This window comes from Notolepis coatsorum (assembly GCF_963971535.1).
Source record: "Notolepis coatsorum genome assembly, chromosome: 2".
Lineage (NCBI taxonomy): Eukaryota > Metazoa > Chordata > Actinopteri > Aulopiformes > Paralepididae > Notolepis > Notolepis coatsorum.
Genome location: NC_140166.1, coordinates 51,812,850 through 51,829,690, shown reverse-complemented (window position 1 = coordinate 51,829,690; position 16,841 = coordinate 51,812,850). Strand labels below are relative to the sequence as shown.

The 16,841-nt window shown below is 42.5% G+C and overlaps 1 protein-coding gene across 1 annotated transcript; it reads right to left on the bottom strand.

The window, feature by feature from the left end:
• Nucleotides 1-4,454: 4,454 nt before the first annotated feature.
• Nucleotides 4,455-16,529, bottom strand: LOC311222863 (tubulin beta-4 chain-like). The gene is made up of 4 exons (XM_084307502.1): nt 16,430-16,529; nt 15,814-15,922; nt 15,597-15,707; nt 4,455-5,723 (listed from the first exon to the last, which is right to left on the bottom strand). The coding sequence occupies exons 1-4, from the start codon at nt 16,484-16,486 to the stop codon at nt 4,666-4,668; spliced, it is 1,335 nt and encodes a 444-aa protein (XP_084163628.1). The 5' UTR covers nt 16,487-16,529; the 3' UTR covers nt 4,455-4,665.
• Between the last annotated feature and the right edge of the window lie 312 nt (nt 16,530-16,841).

Below are 16,841 nucleotides of genomic sequence, written 5' to 3'. Positions count from 1 at the left end.
ACCCAAAGCTGTAAAGGAATGTGAATCACTACCCACTTTCAAAACCACTCTCAAAGAGCACCTACGGGAGACTGCAATTCGAAACTGGCCGCCACTTTAATACATTCCACTAATAATCCTTAACGTTTTATTTTATTGCTTTGGTTTTATTTCATTGCTTTCGTTTTATTTTATTGCACTTTTGGGAGCTAAGTCTTTTATTTTGAAATCGACACCTCCCTCCCGGAGCACGTATATTGTCTGGTTCCTGTTTAACACATTAACTGATTGAATTGATTGATTGAAAACTTTATTAACAGATTGCAGAATGGGTACAATACAGTACAGCTCAATACACACAATTGTTAAGGGGATGCAGACCAGAGAAAGACTTTCGTCTTGTTTACATCAGGGTCCCCCATTTTCAATTCATCAGGACATATATGACATACATGACATACAGATAGTCAGTACTGCTACATCTATACATTTATGACATACCAGATTTGCAAATACAGTACTGTTTGTGATACAGAAGGAGTCAGGAAAAGGGAGTATATACATTTGACGTAGAAACTGTACATTGGAGGAGGTTGGGTGGGGGGGGGTTGGGTACACTGGGATATTGACAGCCATACTGGGTAATCTACATTGGAGGTGGTTGGGGGGGGGGGGGGGGGGCACACTGTATATACAAGCAAAACTGTACATTGAGGGGGGGGGGGGGGGGGACACTGTACAAACAAACAAAATTGTACATTGGACTATTGACAAAACCATACTAGGTAAATGACTGTACATTGGAGGGGGTTGGGTTAGGATATTTACAGGGGCCAGTGTTGAATTGCAGTCTCCCGTAGGTGTCCCTTGAGAGAGGTTTTGAAAGTGGGTAGTGATCCACATTCTTTTACAGCTTTGGGTAGGGCGTTCCACATTGATGTGGCATAATTGCGAAACGTGTTTAGTCCCTTGTTTGAGCCGAATCTGGGTTTAACATGATTTGTGGAGCTCCCTCTGCCATGCTTATGATCATTGCCACCACCAGTCTAAGCCTATGGAGATGTTCACCTTCTTTGCAGGGCTATAACCTTTTAAATTGTATTGCTAAATTGACATTACTATGGCCCATTCAACATCGATTATCTATCGTTCAGGATGTAGGAACGTTATACTTTTTCATTCATAGATTCATACGAAAATACCGTCTAGAATATAAATATGTTTTTATCGTTTTCTGCAGTAATTCCTAGAACGTGAGTTATAGGCATAAACGCATATAGATGATCAACTGCCGGTTGTTGGCGATACACGCTATATTAAAAATGTCAACTGTACATGATCCTAAACGTTATGACTTATCATGCGCGGATGAACGGGGGGGGGGGGTCATTTCGAATTCCGTGATCGTCAGTAAATGCTTTATGTGGTATGGGTGATATATTGATCAGAGCGGTTTGGATTAATAATAATATACAGTGACATTATGTTCCTTCTGTAGTTGTTCTTCCCCACACGGGTAGAGACAGTGGAACTTGTATTATTAATCAACGTGAAATGTTTTGGCGTGGTGGTGGTTATCATTATCGAGTACAGCGAACAGTTTTCCGCCATCCTTCATTCTCGGTCCACGTGGCTCATTGTGTTATACTATAATGTAAAACCGGGCACATAACATCTCCAAGGACATTGGAATTGGGTTAAAAAGGCCCCGTGATGAAGTTAATTTGATCATAAAAGCTGAATATTTGAGGCTTCTTTTCATTGACTCTTTTCAGCAGATCTCTTGGCCCAGAAGAGGTCGATATGCAGTTCTATGTGTGTGTAGTGTGTACATGTGTATATTAAAACCTGAAGAGAAATGCTCATTTTGCGCATTATGGCGACTAGTGAGTATATCTGCTGTCTGTCTGTCCCCTCTTCTCCCAACCAGCCACACAAGAGGCAGTGGGAGGAACTCCCCGTGGACCTGCAGTGTGTTGCTGCTGTCTACAGCCACAGCACACATCTAGACACAACATCAAAACCAGCCATGTCATGCCACTGCACTGAGGGGGTAGTGCACTGTAAAAAAAAAAAAAGTGTCTGCACTTTATTACCCTTGCTATTATTTTACTTATTTTTACTTTTATCTCTACGCCCCACTATCCGCTGGGTGCATACTATGACCATTATCATGTTTTGTAACAGATTACAGAAATTCAAGAAGCCTATTGGAACGTGAGGTTCTGATATGATTTGATTAATATATCAGCATTATTTTATCCCACTTTATGCTTTGCTCTTGCCGCTTGTTTTACACAGATTTTATGTCTTATTTCTTACTGATGTAAAGCACTTTGAACTGCAATCCCCTGTATGAAAGGTGCTATACAAATAAAGTTATTATTATTATTAGTCTTTTCAACTTTGTACCATCATTCTCTCTAATCTCGGGTCACAGACCCATTTCTGGTAGCTGTCTATATAGTGGAACTCTTTGAACTTAACCCACCCATCAATCTATCTTTAATATATAGTGGAATTTAATCAAATTGGGTCCTGGGCTGAAGATGGAATCCTTGGCCTATAGTTTTACATCTGAAATAATTAATCTGCATACTATAGGATTGAGGCGTATACATTGGAATGAGGGGGGGGGGGGGGGGGGGGGGGCATTGGGTCCTTCAAAAACAGTGAGTTGTGGAATGAGGGCAGAGCGGCTTATTAATAGTTAACCATTTCACTACCAAAGGGTTAACCCTTTCACTGTGACAATACAGAAGGTTAGCCCTTTCACTGCCACACGACTAAGGGTTAACCCTTTCACAACCACACTACAGAAGGTTAACCCTTTCACTACCACACTGCAGATGGTTAACCGTTTTCTGTAGTGTGGTAGTGAAAGGGTTAACCTTCTGTATTGTCACAGTGAAAGGGTTAATCTGAATGGTGGGCGAGAATGTGTCCGTGACGCCAGCGTTCCAGAGCTGCTGCCTATAGGACGACGGGCGGCCGGGCCTTCGAACGCATGGCCGCAAGGCGTTTCCACCATTCATAGTCCTGCAGCATCCGTGCATACCTCACATTTTTATGTAGATTAGTTCCGCGAGCGAATAGCAGATATTAGCCCTTGCTAATATCTGCCACATGACAGAAGGTTAACCCTTTTACGATCTATCACACAACCGACGGTCACCATAAAGTGTAAAGAGTTAACCTTCTGCCGTGTGGCAGTGAAAGGGTTAACCGGCTGTCGTGTGGCAGTGAAAGGGTTAACCTGTGTATTGTCGCGCTGAAAGTGTTAACCGTTTTGGTAGCGCGGCAGTGAAAGGGTTAAAGCTCTCTGGGCAGAATGAATAGTGGCAACAAAACAGACACTATAGCTTGCATGTCATTACAGCTCATAGGCTCCATGTTCAATATATGTGGCAAACACTATATGCTCATAATATCTAGGTCATACATACAGCACACGCTGTGCAATGTAAACCACACAAGGGCCTCCCCTGTTGAGCTCTGTGACTGGGTGTGAGAGAGGATATGTCTAATATGACCAGCTAGCTACCTGTCTATTATCTTTCATCAGTGCTTTCAGCCGTCGTTGTCCCAGTGTGCTCTTAATTTGTCTCATACATTTGTCAGCTATTGATATTAGCAAATAGGACTCGCTAAAAACTTGGTATCTCATCTGCAGTGGTGGAGGAAGTACCACTATTTTAAGTATTAGAATAAATACCCAGATAAAATGGTACTCCGTAAAAGTCCTCCATTGAAAATTCTACATAAGTAAAGGTTGAGACGTTTTTGACATTGAAGTATCAAAAGTAAAAGTACATGTAATATATAATTTGTGTATTCAGTGGTCTGAAGCATTGGTTCTTCATCCATCGACTTGTAAAGGTTGTGTTAAAGTGTCACATGGTCGTTATGCTGGCTGATTATTTGACTAGCTTCAAATTTTGCCTCGTTTTCTATGCAAAGTAACTAGTGACCGATGGGTTTGAGAGGACAATATTTCACATAACCCTATGCCAGACCAGAGGAATACCCATATCAGATTATCATTTCATGCAATACATTTACTTTGTTTTGGTAAATTTGCCCCGATGTGGCCTTAGGGATACATTGCTACCGAGGGCAGATCTCAAAATCTGAAGTTAATGTTCTTTACTAGTCTTGTGACTTAACACCTAACAAAGTTGTCATTTAGCAGTGGTGGATTATTTGGCCATCAAGGGAAATAAGTGCACTAATCTGGTTCAAAAGCAAATCCCCCATGTTATGAATCAAACAGCTAGCACATGATTTGGCATTAGGTTGCCATGGACTGGATTCCTTTTGTGAAAAAGCACCATCTTCCACACAAGCAGAGTATATCACACTTCACTTGTCAAATTTCCTAATAAAATCATTTGAGACCTTTCATTTCAGTCATTTGTCTCAAGAATCAGTGAATTGAAGACCAGATAAATCACTAGTTTACACCAAGACCAAGATTAAGCAAAAGGAACTTTATTATTATTACATGTAAAGATAATAATAATTCTGGTAGCTGTAGTGAAACTCTTTGAACTACTCATCAACAGACAAGAGAAGAGCCAGCAAAAAGGTGACAAAACATAAGGACAGATGATGGAAACACACTGGAAAGGTCATCTGACAGGTCAGTGAATTACACAGCTTGGTAGAGGCACCATTACACCCAATTTAAGCTACATCCTCCTCTCCCTCCTCGAACTCGCCCTCCTCGTCTGCGGTGGCGTCCTGGTACTGCTGGTACTCCGACACCAGGTCGTTCATGTTGCTCTCCGCCTCAGTGAACTCCATCTCATCCATGCCCTCTCCAGTGTACCAATGGAGGAAGGCCTTGCGCCGGAACATGGCGGTGAACTGCTCAGAGATGCGCTTGAACAGCTCCTGGATGGCCGTGCTGTTGCCGATGAAGGTGGCCGCCATCTTGAGGCCACGGGGAGGGATGTCGCAGACGGCGGTCTTCACGTTGTTGGGGATCCACTCAACGAAGTAGCTGCTGTTCTTATTCTGTATATTCAGCATCTGCTCGTCGACCTCCTTCATGGACATGCGGCCGCGGAAAATGGCCGCCACGGTGAGGTAGCGTCCGTGACGGGGGTCGCAGGCGGCCATCATGTTCTTGGCGTCGAACATCTGCTGGGTGAGCTCTGGGACCGTCAGGGATCTGTACTGCTGGCTGCCCCTGGCGGTGAGCGGTGCGAACCCGGGCATGAAGAAGTGGAGGCGGGGGAACGGGACCATGTTGACGGCCAGCTTGCGCAGGTCAGCGTTGAGCTGTCCGGGGAACCTGAGGCAGGTGGTGACGCCACTCATGGTGGCCGACACCAGGTGGTTGAGGTCGCCGTATGTGGGGGTTGTAAGTTTGAGGGTGCGGAAGCAAATGTCGTACAAGGCCTCGTTGTCAATGCAGAAGGTTTCGTCTGTGTTTTCTACGAGCTGGTGGACCGACAGCGTAGCATTGTAAGGCTCAACGACTGTGTCCGACACTTTGGGCGACGGCACCACGCTGTACGTGTTCATGATGCGGTCTGGATATTCTTCACGGATCTTGCTGATGAGCAGGGTGCCCATGCCGGAGCCCGTGCCGCCACCCAGGGAGTGCGTGAGCTGGAAGCCCTGCAGGCAGTCGCAGCTCTCCGCCTCCTTCCTCACCACGTCCATCACAGAGTCCACCAGCTCCGCTCCTTCCGTGTAGTGGCCCTTCGCCCAGTTGTTACCTGCACCGCTCTGGCCTGCAAACAACAACACATCAGCACTAATCTCACAGGACCAGTGGTGGCACATAGTTTTACATTTACCAAGTAAAAAAAGTAGAAATACCCAGATGAAAACCTCAGGTCTTAAAATTCACAATTCTACCTTGGTAAGAGAAAGAAAGTGATATTGAATAATCATCTTCGTTTTAAGTCCATATTTTCCCACTACAGTGAAGTTGGACGGACGATGACTCCACGCCACTGGAGTCATTATTTTTGGTTTGTAGCTAGTTTTATACCTCGGATGCCCTTCCTTACAGGTAACCCTATTGTCGGTGAGGACCTAGCCATTGCGTATTCCTACACACAAGGCAGTGCAGTTCTTTCAGGGTTCTCCCCTTAGCCTTTGCGTATCCCTATGCACACACACAAGGCAGTGCGGCCCCTGTATCCCTAAGTAGGGAGGCTAGAGAGGGTACCAACACTTGCCCAAGGTGGACCCTCAGACTAGTGGAGGGAAGGAGTTGTCTTAATTCTGCATTCTAGTTCGGCTTCAGCTAGAACTAGCCACTGAATATAAAGTATTTCTTTATTAAGTATAAAAATGTAATGTGTATATATTCTAGTTTTTATGTGTGGTCCAGTTATGGTTGCTCCCATCAATGTCCTCTTGAAGTTTGACAAGACTTAAAATGTGAATCAGCTTCATCTATGACACGTCTCCAGTGATGGGAATAACGGCACTATAAGTAACTTCGTTACTAACGGCGTTCGTTTTTTCAGTAACGAGTAATCTAACGGATTACTCTTCCAATCTTAATAACGTCGTTACCGTTACTACAAAAAAATGCGGCGCGTTACTATGAATGAACCCGTTTCTTTCATCAGACATATCTCTGCGCCGAGAGGCAATAATATGTTCTTCCTTGTTTAGTGGACAGTGCGCGAGCCAAGCATACATGCTGACGATTGGCTAAGGTTGAATACAATGTCATGGTAAGCCAATCAGAGGTGGAGGTGGGCGGGTGTCTAAAGCATCCAGAGTCTGACACACAGCGCGACAAGACAAGCGATCACTGATCAGTCAGCATGAGACCGCGGTCCGTGTAGTGTACGTTTGGAGCTCAAAAACGTAATTAGAACTGTTAATTAAAATGTTCAATCAGTTTAAAATGTTCAATCAGTATATATTTGTTATTTATTTTTGGTATAGTGCTTAACAAGCATAATTTAATGTTGCCCAGTTGTGGCCTGTTGAGGGGCAATACATATCAAAAGTTCCAAAACATCTATTCCGTTTGTATTTGTATGATCCACTATATAAACATAGTAATTATAATATCTACATTGATTGGAGGCTAGTCTCACTTTGTCCCACAGCAACATTAAAAGAGTTTAGATTTGTGTATGTTGTTTATGTAAAAAAAAAAATCTTGAAAGTAACGCAATAGTTACTTTCTGAAGTAACTAGTTACTTTTATAATTTGTAACTGAGTAAGTAATTTAGTTACTTTTTGGAAGAAGTAACTAGTAACTGTAACTAGTTACTTTTTTTAAAGTAACTTGCCCAACACTGCACGTCTCGCATGACAAATTATATTTCTTCAAAGTAACTGATAAATATTTCCATTAAAATGTAGTACAGTAGAAGTACAAAGTTCCTCAAATGTACCTTGGTACAATACTTTTGAGTAAAAATACTTTACACCATTGCACAGGACATGTGGCGCAACATTAAATGTAACATGTCTGGCTGTGTGACGTCAACTTGTCAGCATGAACAGTAGCAGGATGTGTCTATGCTTCCTACAACGCAGTTGGGTTTCCGCATTGCCGTTTTGCGCTCCGATGGTAGAGCGTGCGCATGCGCATGAGCCGCGACGCGCTCCTCAGCCAGGCTCCGCTTAAGCAATTTATACAAATAGAAGTATTGATTACACCGTAACGAATCATTAAAAAATACACCCTTAACTGGAATATGTTGTGCCTTTACACATATGTTGGATTATGTAATTGGTTTGTCATGACAAACCAATAGTTTAGCACAATAGCTTAGAGTGACATTGCTTTTGGGATTTGGCACAAACTCATTTATTATTTACAAATTATACAATAAGGACTATGGCCATACAGCATTATTCAATATACACAACTATATTAAAACGACTAGCCACATCGTTACTAGGGAAACTACTATAACAAGTTGACCCTTGATGCCATAGATATCTATATAGCAGGGCTGTACACTGCGACGAGATGATTGCAAATTGCCCCTTAATTTGGCCGTTGAGTGAAAAATAATATCTGGGAGCAACGTTGCGAGTAGTGATTTCAACCCTTCATTTGCATTTCACTCCTAAATTAATCCATACAAATTGGATAAAAATTGTAAAACATTAGCCTACAACCAAGGCTGTACAGTGAGACACAATGTCGTGGCGCTAGGGCTGGGCGATATGGCCAAAAATGATATCGCGATATATTTTGGCTATATCGCGATACACGATATATAGAGGATATTTCCTCCAAATCACTTAAAAATGCTTGATTTAACCCTTTGATGCATACAGTCACGCCAATATGATGATTATAATAAGTGCCTGCAACATACGTTTGCATTATTAAACCATGAAGATGCTTTAAAAAATAATTTAATGAAAATGTACCAAGAGTACTGACACAAATAAAAAAAATTATTTACATCTAAGACAATTTATATAAAAACTCTTGGGTGCCTAAGACTTTTACACAGTACTGTGTTTTCTATCCACTTTAGCCAAACACACATATATATATACACACCCTACTGTGAGAAAATAATAATCACACAAAAGGTATAATGGCTTATAGCAGACTTAATGATTTTAGAATATTTCAGATAATGAAATTAAATGTTTATATCATCAACTATCCAGTTAGTATTTATACTGTCTGTAACGTTTGGCTACTTTAAATCATTGAATGTAGAGAGAGAGCGAGAGCGAGAGGGGCGAGAATGAACAAGAGAGCCAGCCCCCCCACCCCTCAGGGTTTGTTCTAGGTTCGCGTTTTGATTGTCTAAGCTGCCGGTCTAAGCTGCCGTAGGTGATAACGTCACTCGAATGTAAACAGGAAGAGATGGAGACACACGGAGATGGAAATTGAATGATACAGAAACGAATAACTAATAAATATGAAGTTATGTTTAAACTGCTGTTGTCAAGTGTTGTCAATATAACCCACCCCATTTCCTCACGAATGGAACTAGTCTTGTAGAGTCCGCTTTGACCGTTTACCAGGGTTAGCAGCTATCGCTAGTAGCTTAGCATAATCCTAATGGATACCTTGGTTAGCAGCTACCGTTAGCTCATTGCTCGTGTCAATTAAATTACATGTTATTAAAGGTCCGCGCTGGTCTGTCTAATGAAATTACAACCGCAACATTATATCGCACTGTACAGCCCTGACTACACTAATGTTAGCCTATAGCTCCGCCGTCCCTTCTCGAGGAAAGCACTGCGAGTGTCTCTCGGCCGCGGGCGGCGCCATATAAACTAAATACTCGATGTTCGCGATATAGTACAGTACTACATCTCGGGTAGAACAATCCACGATACATCGAGTATACTCTATATATCGCCCACCCCTACGTGGCGCTATGAAAGAATGTCGGCAATGAATGAACTTACTGCGGTCGCCTGAGTGAAAAAAAAGATTTGCGTGGAGTGAATCTGGGTCACGCTATATACTTGGTACTTGTAGTCTATCGTGCGATTAAGACCATGTCCCTGTCTGCGTAGAGTCTATACATCCAACACCAAATCCCATAATTCCTAGCGAAACAACTGAATGTGGCCTCCTTTCAATAATAATATGGGCTATTGTTGCATCGCCAAAGAAGCACTTCCTTTCAATACATTTAAGCCGCCAATTTTGCTCTGCAAGAACAACGGAGTGGATAATGGATATCAGTCCATCTTATGACAACCACGTCCGATGTGGAGAGATAAGATGATTGACGTGATGTTGTGATGATTGATTGACAGGGACACTTCTAACATTCAGGTTCAGCCATGCATTAGGTGAGTACCCCACTATTAGGACGTGAAATACTGTCTACTTAAATTGACACCGGGGATCAATAAAGTATCAACCTATCTATCCAATAATGAGACGATATGCAAATAAGATAATACTAATAATTGCCGGTTCCCCATATATGAAATGAAAGTGGCTTGCAACTTTACTGCTGGTAAAATCACTGTTTATTTCTCGTTTTGCATAGTATTACATTCCACTTCTATAACCCTAACCCAAGTCCTACCGTAAGAGCCTCATACGGGTCAATTAAACCTTTTTGATTAGTCTTTCCTTCGAGCTAAGTTGGACTGAACATTTCACTGTCAAAAGCGCAAATGTAAATAAGGTTGCGTCGCAACACCGTTTTCAAAATAAAGGTCACATATACAAATACCTCTCAATTCTTATAAAAAAAAAAGTCCCGGATATACATAAACATTAATTGGCATAGATCTCTATAAACGGCCCAACACATTGATCACTTGGCACACTCTGAAACCAGTAACATCACAAATATGAAGCAGGTAATTACCCATACAAATAATCAACCTTTCATGGGGTTATTTACAATAATAATACTTCATTTGATTTCTAAAGCACTTTTTTTTTTTTTTTTTATCCACTTTCTCCCATTTTCTATATCTTCTCCCATCCCAATTTCGTATCATCCAATTCAACCCTCCCCTGTCACGAACGCTGTTTCTTGCCTCCCACAAGCCGGCTGCAATGTGGACTAAGTCATACATAGCACAAGTCCCCTCCGGTACTTGAGGTAACAGCAGTCGCATCTTTTCACCTGCGCAGCTCAATCTCTTAGTGGCGAGGAGTAACGCGTGGGAGGCTCACGCTGCCCCCGACACTTCCTGATTCTACTGCGCAGGCGCACCAACCGACCTGTAGGAGTCGCTGTCCACAGCGCCCGATCCCCACCCATCAGTTTCCCACCCCCTAATACGGCCAATGTGTATTAGTATGAACGACCAGCTAAACTGAAAGCAATGTAGAGCGCTGGGCTCGAATTTCTAAAGCACTTTTCATTGTGAAACAAATGTATGCAGAGTTTCTTGTCCTCCTGATTAACCCTCTCTGCCACGCTTATATCCATCCTTATACCATCCTCTGCCAGCTCTATTTGTCTATGGAGATGTTCCCCTTCTTTGCAGGGCTATAACTTTTTAAAATTGTATTGCTAAATTGACATTACTATGGCCCATTCAACGTCAAGTATCTTATCGTTTAGGATGTAGCAACGTTCTACTTTTTCATTCACATATTCATACTAAAATACGGTCTAAAGCAGGGGTCGGCAACCCTAGGCACGCGTGCCTGCATAGGCACGCGGGGGCATTTGCATAGGCACAGGGGGCAGCATTAAAAAAAATATATATATAAATTTTTTTTTCTTTGAAATATTATAGTGACATATTTTGCACCGTTGTCGCATTCATCTTGTTGAAATCCTCCCACAGGTTCTTTTTACTACCACATATTTAATTGAGACCCTTTATTTGTTTATTATTTCAATTTAGCTAGAAATACATTGCTACATCATTCAGTAACATTTGCAGAGCCTTATAACAAAAACATTATTACGGTCACCATTGTGACCAGTGGGATTAATCAACAAATTGTATTATTTATTTTTCTATTTCATTGAACATTGCACATGTTAAAAGCCATTTATTTTACTCAAATGTGAGTATTACCAATACAAGTCAACTTGTGTTCTTAAAACAATGACAATAAACATAGTTTTATTAGGTTGAAATAATGTGGTTGTGTACTTATTTTTCTGTTAACTTATTATGGATTGAAAACCTTAATGCACAGTAACTGAACTCAATATTTTTAAGTTCTGGTAACTTATTATATTTTTTTTTACAGTGTAGTCTTGCGATCAATCAAAACTTATTTACACGATATACCTCACATTCACCCTCCATTCACATCCTGGTGTTCTCCATTAGGCCTGTAGGTGGAGCTATGACAGCACACGTACAGTACACACACCAATGGTGTATTATGTGTCCAAAAATGAATGGGCAAATGTGAGTGAAATGGTCGCACTGTATGCAGCTTGTTTGTCTGCATTGCACCCCCCCCCCCCCCCCCAACTCAGATTTACCATCATAATAATATTGTTAATAATAACAATAATGATGTAATAATGTAAAAATTATTAAAAAGACCCGATTATGAGAAGAAAAAAAATTACGATGCATGGAATATTGTTGAGGCACACTAGTTACAACTATATTTCAAACAGGCACTCCATGTCAAAAAGGTTGCTGACCCCTGGTCTAAAGTATAAATATGTTTTTATCGTTTTCTGCAGATCGTGAGTTATAGCCCTAAATACATATATTAGATCATCAAATGTAGTTTGATACCGATTGACATCAGATTAATTTCAATTGTACGAGGTCCTACACGCCATGCCTCATCATCTGCTGGTGACCGGAGGGGGGGGGGGGGGTTTATAAGTCCGTGGCCGACGTTAAATGATTCATGTAGTGGGCGCTCCAGTAGCGCACCATGTACCGCGCTGCGTCGCGGAGTACCGCGCATCAGGCTGACCCCGAGTTCGATTCCCGGACCCGCCGTCATTTACCAAATGTCTTCCCCTGCTCTCTCTCCCGTTTCACCCTGCAACTGTCGGTCATGCTTGACCAGGAAAAGCGATAAACGCTAAAAAATAAATGATGTCTACATTTACATTTTACATTTAGTCATTTAGCTGACGCTTTTATCCAAAGCGACTTACAAGTTCTGTACGACAAGCCATCAGGAAGAGCACAACTCTATCAGCTGAGTAACTAAAGTAGTCCTTGGCGATTAAAGGGTTAATGCAATGGTGTGTGTGTTGTGGTGATCTCATTCAAGGAGCACTACACAAGCGCGCGCACACAGTTTGTTGTTTTTGTTCTATTAGTGATTTACACACTCTCAGTTGGTTCATTATAAAAGATACAAACCTGAAAACAAACGCACTTAAATGTTGAATAAAAGGACCACAGTAATGAGGCAGGAGGAACATATTTTTTTTAATAATGGTAAAATTGTTATTAAAAAATTTGCAAGTGTGCCCCTAGTGAAAAAGCTTAGCGTACAGCCCTGTATAGAACACTAGATAGCTTAAGGCGGAATCACCAGCATCACTGAACCGCCGCCATCTTGCTCGAGTCAGCCTTGAGTGAGGCTGAGTGAGCTGCACAAACAAAAATACTCATAACTCGCTGAAATATTGACGGATTTACAAACGGGTTGGTTTATTACAAGCATTAATAACGTGGCTATGATTCAAGCGGTTTGTAAAAAAAAAAAAAAAAAATGCCTTTAAGTAAAAAAGTAGACATGAATGTTATCAGTAGCTGAGCTGCCTCGAGCAAGATGGACGCCCTACGACGACGTCGCTCTACATTGGCCGGCAGGCGTGTTGCTTATTGCCAGCGGAAGAGTGCAAGAATGCTTCCGCATTCGTCACCACACGCCAGTACGGTAATGTGCCTTTCCTTTCGCCCCGCTCAGACAAATGCATGTAGTACATTGCAACACAAGGCAGCATTTCCACGTACATTGCAACGAATCACTTTGAGTTTGAAAGTGATATCAGAAGAAACTACTCAACCTCGGCTGTCTTTAACTATGAGTGAACACAACGCATTGTAACGTTAACGCAGCTGAAACTACTCAACCTCGGCTGTCTTTAACTATGAGTGAACACAACGCATTGTAACGTTGATTGATTGATTGAAAACTTTATTAACAGATTGTAGAATGGGTACAATACAGTACAGCTCAATACACACAATTGTTAAGGGGATGCAGACCAGAGAAAGACTTCTCGTCTTGTTTACATCAGGGTCCCCCATTTTCAATTCATCAGGACATATATGACATACAGATAGTCAGTACTGCTACATCTATACATTTATGACATACCAGATTTGCAAATACAGTACTGTTTGTGATACAGAAGGAGTCAAGAAAAGGGAGTATATACATTTGATGTAGAAACTGTACATTGGAGGAGGTTGTGTGGGGGGGGTTGGGTACATTGAGATATTGACAACCATACTGGGTAATTTACATTGGAGGTGGTTGGGGGGGGGGGGGCCGGGGGGCACACTGTATAAACAAGTAATACTGTACATTGAGGGGGGGGGGGGGGGGGAGGAGACACTGTACAAACTACAAAATTGTACATTGAACTATTGACAAAACCATACTAGGTAAATGACTGTACATTGGAGGGGGTTGGGTTAGGATATTTACAGGGGCCAGTGTTGAATTGCAGTCTCCCGTAGGTGTCCCTTGAGAGAGGTTTTGAAAGTGGGTAGTGATCCACATTCCTTTACAGCTTTGGGTAGGGCGTTCCACATTGATGTGGCATAATTGCGAAACGTGTTTAGTCCCTTATTTGAGCCGAATCTGGGTTTAACATGATTTGTGGAGCTCCCTCTGGTGTTGTGATCGTGGTATTCACTGACCTTTGGGAAGTATTTTGACATGTACATGGGTACCTTGGTCGTGTAGTGTATCTTGTAGACCAGGCCCATTGCAAGTTGTTGTACTCTGTCGTCTACTCTAAGCCATCCTAGGTTGTCAAAGTGGGCAGGGGTGAGGTGGGTTCTAGGAGTAAGGTCAAGCAGTAGTCTGACCAGTTTGTTTTGAGATGTTTGTAATTTTGTTTTTAGCGCCTTTGAGGTGCTTTGGTACCATGAGGTGCAAGCATAGTCGTAGTACCCCTGAATGAGTGCTCCTGCCAGAGTCTTCAGGGTGTTCTTGTTTACCAGAGAGGAGATCCGGTACAAGAATTGGACAGTTAACGCAGCTGTCAACTGTACTTTACTATGGAATACATGTAGTATATTATCGCGACGCGTCGTCACAGACTAAACAGTGTTCTGGATTTTCCTACAATGGATTATTGATTGTAAATTGAACCCTTGCACTGAAGAACCATTATGAATCTGTGTTCGAAAATGTTTTGGATCTAAATCACTTGGAGTTTGAAAGTGATATCAGAAGAAACTACTCAACCTCGGCTGTCTTTAACTGAGTACCTCGGCGCAGCTGAATAACAGTAGGAGTGATCGCCTGCTGCGTCCATCACGTGTGCGTGATTAATATGAACCAAAGCATATGTGATTAATATGAACCAAAGCGTGATTATGAACCAAAGCGTGTTAATATGTGTCGAACCAAGCGGGGATCTCATGCGCATGCGAGCACCTCGCGAGCATGCCGGTGCACCTGGGCGAAGGAAAAGGAAATGCGCATTACCGTACTGGCGTGCGGTGACGAATGCGGAAGCATTTTTGCACTCTTCCGCTGGCAATAAGCAACACGCGGCCGGCAGCGCGGGTAAGCTATCTAGTGTTCCATATAGATATCTATGCTTGATGCTGCAGTCTGACGTCAGTTGGAACAGGAAGTGAAGAAGTCACTGGCTCAGGTTAAATCAAATTAAACCTGTAGCGGGAACATGTCTATGTTCCCCGGGTCCCATGTTCCCCGGGTTCTATGTTCCCGCTTTGATCGATAGAAAATTTTAGACCACCAGCCCCGATTCCAAACTCTAACCTTAACCAGTTCGAACGAGGGCCTAAGCTTAACCGTTCGAAACAAGGCGGACATTAATAAAATAAAAATTTATAAAATGTTCAATCTATTAATCAATCAAAACGGGGAACATAGAACCCGGGGAACATAGATGATCCCCCTGTAGCTACATCAGGCACAAACAATGGAGCGCCACTTAGTGGCCAAACATGGCACTGCAACTAAATAACACAAAATACAACACATTGTGTCTGTCACACAATCTATGACCATTTCATTACCTACCGAACACAAAGTTGTCTGGTCTGAAGATCTGGCCGAAGGGTCCGGATCTCACTGAGTCCATAGTCCCTGGCTCTAGGTCGACAAGCACAGCACGGGGCACGTATTTACCACCTAGGGGAAAGAGAGGGGAGAGCAAGTCAGAAAAACACAACAGCAATTGAACTCGGCAAAATGGAATGTCATCATCCAATTAGGAATTCCCAAAATTAAAAGTTACCGCATGCTTCATTGTAGTAGACATTGATCCTGTCCAACTGCAGGTGACTGTCTCCGCAGTATGAGCCCGTTGGGTCAATGCCGTGTTCATCACTAATCACCTCCCAGAACTGAAAGAGATAAGTCATTGAATTAGGTAAGCATTAACCCCTTCACTGCCGCACTACCAAACGGTTAACCCTTTCACTGCGACAATTCACAGAAGGTTAAGCAATAATTGCCCTAAATTGTATTAACAGAGTTATTGGCGAGTTATTGAAATCTGGGGTTGCACGCACCTAATGGCGCCGCGTGCACGCGCGCTCCCGGCGCGTGCGCGCGCTCCCGCGATTGCGCATTTAATGTCCCCTCGCTGAGCACAGACTACAGACGGTGCCTAATTGCCTCTACGAATGGAATGTAAGTAACACATGTCATTCACAATAAGTTACGTGTGAATGTATCCGAGAACGTATTTAACAGTGACGACCGGCGCTATTGATATGCAAATAGCGAGTAGGCCTACTTATCTGGGAGTGCAACCCCGTCCCATGAAGAACGCATGCCGTACAGCACAATACAGTTATTAAGGGGATGCAGACCAGAGAAAGACTTTTAAACACAGAATATTTACTAACCTTGGCTCCAATCTGGTTTCCACACTGACCGGCTTGGAGATGGACAATTTCCCTCATTTTGTCTGGAGGTAGAAGAACAAGTCTTATCACAACAAGGAAGACGAGTTGAGACAGTGAGCGAAACAGAGGAACTCCCCGTTTATATGTGACAACTGAACCCGCCCTCTGAAGGCCGGGCCACACGATACCGCATGGCCATTGGCTGATGGTCACGAAACCCGTTGATGGACACAATTGTAGACCAATATATTCTTCTAATGAATAATTACCATTGGCTTTCTTGTACTGTCAATCAGATTGATACGTGTGAATGAATGAATGAATGAATGAAAACTTTATTTAACAGATTGCAGAATGGGTACAATACAGTACGGCTCAATACACACAATTGTTAAGGGGATGCATTGCAGAC